Source organism: Rhinolophus hipposideros (assembly GCF_964194185.1).
Source record: "Rhinolophus hipposideros genome assembly, chromosome: 19".
NCBI classification, from domain to species: Eukaryota; Metazoa; Chordata; class Mammalia; order Chiroptera; family Rhinolophidae; genus Rhinolophus; species Rhinolophus hipposideros.
Window position 1 is genome coordinate 3,880,832 of NC_138065.1, and position 7,839 is coordinate 3,888,670.

At 52.1% G+C, this 7,839-nt stretch overlaps 1 protein-coding gene across 3 annotated transcripts; it reads right to left on the minus strand.

The window, feature by feature from the left end:
• Positions 1 to 6,552, minus strand: RIIAD1 (regulatory subunit of type II PKA R-subunit domain containing 1). Of its 3 annotated transcripts, XR_013991684.1 has the most exons (5): positions 6,447 to 6,547; positions 5,889 to 5,965; positions 1,895 to 1,941; positions 676 to 803; positions 1 to 118 (listed from the first exon to the last, which is right to left on the minus strand). XR_013991684.1 is itself a non-coding variant. In XM_081025301.1 (4 exons), exons 1-4 carry the CDS (start codon positions 6,528 to 6,530, stop codon positions 733 to 735), a joined length of 279 nt encoding a protein of 92 aa, XP_080881427.1. In that variant the 5' UTR covers positions 6,531 to 6,552; the 3' UTR covers positions 1 to 732. The 3 variants fall into 3 exon arrangements, 2 of the variants coding, with proteins under 2 accessions (XP_080881427.1, XP_080881426.1); XM_081025301.1 differs by having other exon boundaries at positions 1 to 803; positions 6,447 to 6,552; XM_081025300.1 differs by lacking the exons at positions 1 to 118; positions 676 to 803 and having other exon boundaries at positions 1,628 to 1,941.
• Positions 6,553 to 7,839: the final 1,287 nt, after the last annotated feature.

Genomic DNA, 7,839 nt, shown 5'->3' on the forward strand with positions numbered 1-7,839 from the left:
GAGCAGGAAGGTCTGTTTTTAATGAGTATCTTTAAAAGCCTTTGCTGGAGCAGACACTGCCCAAGGCAGCTTCGCAAGCCACGCTGATGACAGCAGGGCCTCTTCCTTCCAGGTGATTCTGCCGCAGAAACAGTTCCACTATTAGCAGGAGTGTGGCTTTCTCCCACCTCACATTAAAAAAAAAAAAAAAATCCCAACCTTCAAAATTATTTCAGAAATCATCCTGTCTGTGAAATGTGTGATGGCCCTGAGGACCCCGCCTGTTTCCCAGACACAATGGGAAAGACCCTCGTCCCATCACCAGGGCCATGCGGAAAAGGCACCTGCAGGAACACTCTGGAATTCTGCAGCCTGAGAGCAAGGCCTGGACACCAGTGGGCCTCACCCCTACGTCCCTGCCACCCTCCACCCCCCAAAACTCCCCCACCTCCATTCTCCTCATCCACTTCACCAGATTAAAAAGACAGATGTCTCTTCCTGCCATGGACACGCTAGACAGACCATGGGTCTCTCTTCACAGTCCCTAATTCCCCAAAATAGTGTCGGAAAATCTGAATGCTCGCACGATGCTTCTCTTCAGCTTCTCTGTGTGTGTTCCTTCACACCCCGGGCCAGCCAATGCTCACTCTCCCCAGCGTAAAGGAGCTTCTGTCTGCAAGAGAGGTTAGCACCCACCCCCAGGCTGGATTCTTGCTGGTCTCTTTCCACAGCTGGGCGTCATGATTTTGCTAATTAAGCCTCTTTCTTCTCCTTAATTAGCTGCCTGTGAATCTTGTTGGGAAGTCTCGGATCCGTGAAATACTCTGGGATAAGAATCAAAAAGAAGAAATCATCGAAACCCAAGGGGGAAAGACTGGGAGGGAGACAGCTTACTGTGGTGAAAAGTTAGGAGGGCTGGGTCTTACTAGACTGCTAGCCGGTGGCCCGCTTTACGCTTGACAGCGTAATATGAGATGTCACAGCAAATCCTGTGGTCACTGTCCCCGCAGCAGCTCTGAGTCTGCCAGCTCCTGTGTTCCCAGGACTGGCTCCTCTCCCCTGTACGCTGCCAGGCCCTTGCTGACGCACAGAGAGCCATCAGAAGGCTGAGGGAGCCCTGTGGGTTCTCTGCTCCTGGCCCATCTTGGGGCCCAAATAAATGCCAAGTGTTATTCTTGTCTCAACTCTGTTTGCCAGCTTCTCTCTGAGAAGCACGTCCTCTCTGAGAATATCCTCTCAGAGGAGAGCCAGGCTCTCGCAGGATGACGACAGAAGAGGTTTTTATACACCCGCCATAATGTGCGTCAGAAACAGCATCTGCTGTGGCAGCAAAACGCAGTTGGACTCAGAAACGATGTGAGGACGGAACCAACTCCCGGGGCTAATAGGACCCAGGAAATCAGCCAGCCCAGCCCCTTCCCTCTAAATACCATTGACCTTGAGCCATCTCCAGGCAGCAGAGCCCATTAGAGTCACTTAGGGAGCCTTTAGAACTCCGGAGGCTGGGCCCCACCCCACACTAATTACATAACACCATAACACACACCTCCTCACACCCCTCCACACCCCACCCATCCCAGGCCTGGGCCTCGGTACTTTTAAAAGCTCCCAAGTGACTCTAGTGAGCACCAGGGTTGAGGATCCCGCTTTGCAATTCCTGCCACTATGTTCCTTTGGGAATCTCAAAATTCTTAACCCTCACCACGAGGAAATTCTGCCTCATTTCTTATCTGTCCTCATTTGGAGGAAATGACAATGGAGGAAAGAGTTTTCTGAAGACAGCTCCCTGGGGGACATCAGGTGAAGAAGAACCCCAGACTCTGCGGGGAGAATCCTGGCCCTGCCGAGTTCAAATCCACGCTAATACGCCTTCTGCTGCTTATCAAACACCCCACAGGGACGCAGCCCCACTCACCTGCAGCAAATTCTCGGATGTTGTCTGGCCTTCGCAAAAACATTTCTCTAGAAAACAGTAAGGGATGAGGGCAGGAGAGGAAGCAGGCGTGAGGGCAGGGTCTCTGCCTTTTAGGGCAGTTGCGCTGCTGTCCCAGGAAGCCTGTCATTCATTCAGCAAACATTTTCACCGAAACAGAGACCAAGCCTAGGGCGGGCAGCAAAGATAAAGAGCTCACTGCCTCAACCTCGACCTGGGGGGCGGGGGGTAAGAGGGGCGAGCTCACTGCGGTGAGACAGACACGGAACCCCACAGTCTTCTGAGTGAGTGTAACCAGGAATTCCCACAGCAGGGGCTTGGGTGGGGGTACCATAAAACAAAGCTGAGACGGTGGCTGTGAGAGGGCTGGTGGCCCTCCAATCCAGCAGCCAGACACTGAGGGTACCCGCAGTCCCGGTGCCACCAAGGAGTTGAAACTGCCTCACCCCATATAGACTTTTATGGTTTGCAAAGCATGTTCACAAACATCCTCTCACTTTACAACAACCCCAGGAAATAGCAGTGACTGTCTCCATTTTACATCGGAAGACACCCGGCCTTCAAAAGGTTAATCATTTGCCCAAGTTCATAAAGCGAGTAAATAAAGGAGATGGGCCCAGGCCTTGTGATTGCAAGGCCACTGCTCTCCACACATGTCCTTTTGGCCACGGCTGCCCGGCCCCACCAGCCTAAAAGGCCTTGCCGGCCCAGGGAGCCCCCACGTGGCAAGGGTCCAGAATGTCGCTTCCCTTCTCCTCCCCCAATCCAATTTGAGAATTAGTGAGCACAAATTTTGCATAAGTAACTGTACTAGATATGAGGGATTGATTTTTTTAAAGACAAAATAATTACAGTCAAAGAAATTACAGTCAAGTCAAAGGGAAGGGACAAGTTCCCAAATGTCCAAAAGGCACCTCCAGGAAGAAGGCCAAGAGAGGTCTTAGTGCGCTGGGAGATCGGAGGAGAGAAGTTACTGAGCGGGACCCCAAAAATCTCCAGAGAGCAGCTGGCACTTGAGAGGACCCTTGAGAGGGATTTCAGTGCAAGGGCTGAGGGACAAGGGCATTCCAGACCCCTGGAAGCAGCAAGTGCAAAGACCCAGAAATGAAACAGCCCAGTTCGACAGATGGTGAGTGAACCCATCAAACTGGGTCGTACCCACCTTTGTCCCCCCAGGATCCAGAATGGCATTGGAGGGGGGTCAGTGCCCCTCCACATGGTCTGTGAAATGATTGGGGAAGTTCGGTCTGGCCGGAGTAGGGCACGAGCAGGAAGTAGTGGAAAGTGAAGGAGGCGCTGTTCTGGGGGGGGCCGTGAAGGCCGGGGAGGGACATTTATACTCAGTTAAAAGCCAGTGGGAATGTGTCAGTAAAGCCTGGCACAGTCACACAGTGGGGACCTACAAGGCACAATAGACTACAGATGGCAGAATTCCATTTGTGTGAAGCACAAAAGGGCCAAACCAGTCTGTGCTGTTAGCAGTCAGAAGACTGGCTACCTTTTGGGGGGAAGTGAGTGGCAGGGGTCACAGAGGGTCTCAGGGGCTAGTCAGGTTCTCGTGCCTGCCTGGATGCTGGTGCCATGTGTGTTCTCAGCTTGTAAAAGTCTATCCCGTTGAGAATATGCCACTTTTCTGTGCTTCGTATTTCAGTAGAATGTTTAGAAAAAGACGACGACGAAGAAAGCAAGTAATAGTGTGGATCCACTAAAGTTTTCCAGCCAAGGAATGATAAGATCAGTGCTGTCCTGGGGAATATTCACCAGCCTGAGTGTTTACAAAAACACTTCATGAAGCCTTCCTCAACCCTCACCCTTTGCTATCTCATCTCCAGCCTAAAACCGGAGCTCTCTGGGAGCGTAAAGTAAGTTAGGTCCCTACTGTTTCCATGTTTCAGGTCCCAAACTCTTTCCATTATTAAGAGTTCTGTACACTATATATATATGAATATAGACTGGTCAGCTGTGGTGGAATGGCCATAAATCTCTACGACTGGAAAACCCCAGGCGGGAGCTTGTTTCCCAACAAAAACAGCTCGGAGTGTGTTGTGATTTGGAGTGAGGACAGAGCAGGGACCTATGTGACAGGTGAGCAGGCATGCTGCCCAGAATCCTGTCCCCTCTCTGTCACTGGAAGGACCATCTGAAGCATCCAATATGGACTTCATCCTGATGCGTCCCAAAGGAAACGACAAGAGCACCAAATAAACAAAGCAAACCCTCAAACTTCAAATACTTCCTCTCCCCCTCCCACCTCCACCCCAGAAAGAGAAAGGCCTAAAGGGGGCCAGGAGGATTTCACATAGGGGAGCTTCAGGGACAACAAAAGGAAAAAGCCTGCTGGCCTACCAGGCCTGGGGAGGTGGGGTGATAAAGGACAGGGACGATGCCTGAGGCTGTCCCTGCGGCAGCCAGGCACAGGCGTCGAGCTCCTGGAAACTGTTCCTGGAAGAAAAGCAGCAGGGCCCCCCCTGACATGTGACGACTAAAACAAGGTCCTCTTCATTCACCAGCCCCAAGGATTCTAATCCTTTTGTGAACAACGCAAACGGTGATTTAATTCAGGCTCTTAACATCTATCTCCAAGCTCGCTGCTGGAATCATTCCTAACTCGTGGATTGCAAGCTCCCCAGGATAGGATGTCATCCTTTACTTCCCTTTAGAAGTAAAGGTGCAAAAAGTGACAGCCCCATCCCCAGGGCTGACTTTGACAGAGGACCCCCTAAGCTATCTTTTGCCCAAGCCTTAACTCTGGCCCAAATAAAACCAACCTTCATAGACAGATTTCGGTTTTCCCTTTCTCTTTCCCTGCCTGCCCTTTGAGAACCTGCTGCCACTTGGAGAAATGGCTAAAATATAAAGAATAGTGCAATCCAGAAAAAACAAAGGGGCCTGGGGAAAAACGACATCTCTCTGGCCCGCTTTTCAGGAGAGAAGGGAGAGTTCCAGCCCTGGCTCTCCAGCTCCCATGTGCTTACAACACAAGGTGGAGGAAAAACCAGGCGTTTGGATCCTGGTTCAGCAACTTGGGGAACGTGTGTTACCGCTCAGAACTTAGCTTTTCTCCCATGTAAAATGGAAGCGATAATAAGCTATCTTTTGTGGAGTCGCTGGGAAGATCAGCCAACGTGTACCGAAATGTTATCACTATGTGGGCGCTGGGACACAAACACAGCTCCACCAGCTTAGAGTTTTGGTCCAGGGAGAGAAGCAGAAGATTGACAATGCAATTAACAATACAGTGTGATAACTGCTAAGGCAGGAAACCAAGGCAGGGCCTGCAAATGGAAGCCGCTGTTTTTTAAACCTTGCCTGTTGTCTACAGGCAAACAGCATTTGAGACAGCTGTAATATTTTCATCCCCTGCTGCTCCAAGATTATTTCCCCCCCTTCGTTCTTTGCCCATCATCCCATTAGGAGATTTTCCTGTTCAAACAAATGCCCTACTGGATTGGGTGAGCAGGCAGGGTCGGGGTGGGATATGTGCAGGGATACGTATATGCTGGAAAGTGGTCTTTTCCCCAAAACCTGCAGGGGAGTGGCTCCCAACTCTTGGAGTCTTTCTACCATGTTCTCAGGTAGGGAAGGGCCAGACAGTTGAATTTTTTTAAAGTTCTAGAGATCTTGTGAAGCATCTCTGCTGGAGGATAATGTTCTATACCCAAAGGCTGCCTGTTGAGTTTCTCACGGCCCAATTCCTTCTTCCAAATGGCATAAGGTATACAGTTATCCTTGCAGCCACGGTGAATGAATATTAATAGTTTCGAGAATTTAGAGGTAATTCAAGAAAACGCTCAGTGCCACAAATCCCAGAGTGAGAAAAAAATTCAACCTTGAGAGATATTTTCTAACTTTCGGACCCTACAGGAAGCAGTAGGGAGTGTTGAAAGAAGGAGTCACTCACACTCATGTGCCCCCCCAACAAGATTTGGTCGCGTGTTCCACTAGTTGTTCAAGGCCAGTCCTGAATACCACCTACCTGAGGAAACCACTTATGAGCAAATCCACTTCTTTGTGGGTCCTCAGGTACTTTTCGTTGGCAATCCGAGTCTGAATCTGGGGGTAAGAGCAAAGGGTCACGCTCCGGGAGGAGGCAGGTTCCAGGATTCACACCCCGCAGGTGTGAAGGGGCTGGGGAAACACCGCGAGCATCACCCGGGTCTTTGCGCAGGATGTTTGCAAACGTAAGCCCCGCGTCTCCTAATAGATAAACCTCTCACGCTGCCCCAGCTCAGGCTTAGCGCCCTTAACAACGGTCGGGTCTCCATCGCCGGGAAGTTCTGGTTTGTGTCTAAGTCAACGTATCTGGCAGTAACTTCGGGCCCTTTCTCTGTCCCGAACCCCGTCTTAGTTCTTCCTGCACTTTGAGGCGCCTGTTGGGACTCTGCTCAGGGGTCCGCCGGGGGTCCCCCCAGAGTCCCCTCGCCCCTTTATCTGGAACCGGCTCGCGTCTCTCGGGGCCCTCCACCCAGTCTGGGCCCTTATCCTGGGGGGGCGGGCAGCACCTCGGTACAGGCGGGAACCGAGGCGCACCCACCTTGAAGTCGCGCAGCTGCTCCAGCTGCGCGGGGCTCAGCGCCCCGGGGTCGGACGCCAGCAGCCCGCCCTCCAGCGTCGCCATCTTGTTGCGGTCGTCAAGGCGACGGGCCGCGCGACGGTGGGGCCCCGCCCCCAGCCCCGCCCCCGAGCCCCGCCCCGCCCCCCGAGCCCCGCCCCGCCCCCCGAGCCCCGCCTTCTCCAGCCGCAGGGAGGGGGCAGAGGGAAGCAATCTGGGGCGGCTCTGAGGCCGAGGAGTAAACTCGGGAGGGTCTCCTTCCCCAGGCTGATTTCCTGGCTGAGTGTATAAGGAACGATCCCTTCTCCTTGACCCCACCCCACCTCAAATAGTGTTTTTTCTTAGCTCTGGAGCAAAACTGGCAAAGGGATTCCTAAGGCAGTCTCCCAGAATCTGGTTCCTGACCCTCTGTTGGGCAGAACCTGGGTGAAGCCTGGTAGGGAAAGAGAATCCAGGCTTCTTCCCTTTCCGCCGGCCCGGAAGCCAAACCCTTCCCTCTGTCCTGTAGACACTGGACTTTGAAGTCTTGGATTCTTAAAACAACCCGCAAGCTCCCCATAGGATGGAGTGAACGGATGTCTTCAAAGGAAGGACTGTTCTCAGACTAAAGATGCTGGAAAGGAACCGGGGGTCATGCTGCCAGAAATTTCCCCTCTTGGACTGACTTTCTTGTGTAGATTAACGTGTCTTGGTAAATTCTAAATTATTTCTCCCATTCCCAATTGAGTAGGGGAGGGAAAAGGCAGTCGGTCTTCAAGATGTGTTCTTCTAGTATCTAATTAAGAAGAGAAAGTGAAACAAAGCCAGAGAGCTGAAACTAGCAGCCTGGAAAGGGCAGCAGCCCGCCTGTCAATTCCCACCTGCTGAGTCGCTACACCCCCAGGGATCACACCCAGCAGAGGCCTCTGCCAGGCAGTGAAGAGAGCCCGAAAGGGAGGCTGTGTTTCCAGATTTGTGAACAACTGCCCGAGGAGCAAGGAAAGGGCCTGAGAAACAAGCCTTGCCTTAGGTCATGGCCTTGGAGGGATCTCTTGATGATCTGCCTGTATCCTTCTCAGCAAAGACTGAGGAAAAGAAGGAAAAATGTTGACAGTTCCCAAGCCAGGAAAAACCTACAGGAGGCAGATTAGGTAGTGGGCTCCAGGCCTCTTCCTGGGGACCTCATCCAGGTTAGGAAGCATTTTGGTTGGTTCTCTGTTTTTTAGGAGAGAGAGTGAAGAGAGTGAAAGGAAGATAAGCTGCCATCTGTGAGAAGTGATCTTTTCAGGCAGGAGCAGGGGTTAATCAGAGATGGGAGTTCCTGTCGGCCAACGCCTGTCTCTTCCCACCCCTGAACCCCGAAAGACAGTGGTGGAAACTCTAGAGCTGCACCATC

What these genes read in the sequence shown, in the direction of transcription:
- RIIAD1 (XM_081025300.1), bottom strand. Translation starts at nt 6,530, where the DNA reads ATGGCGACGCTGGAGGGCGGGCTGCTGGCGTCCGACCCCGGGGCGCTG. An exon ending in AGCAGCTGCGCGACTTCAAG is followed by an intron (nt 5,966 to 6,446) that starts GTGGGTGCGCCT and finishes TCTTACCCCCAG; the next exon opens with ATTCAGACTCGGATTGCCAA. An exon ending in CTCATAAGTGGTTTCCTCAG is followed by an intron (nt 1,942 to 5,888) that starts GTAGGTGGTATT and finishes ACTGTTTTCTAG; the next exon opens with AGAAATGTTTTTGCGAAGGC.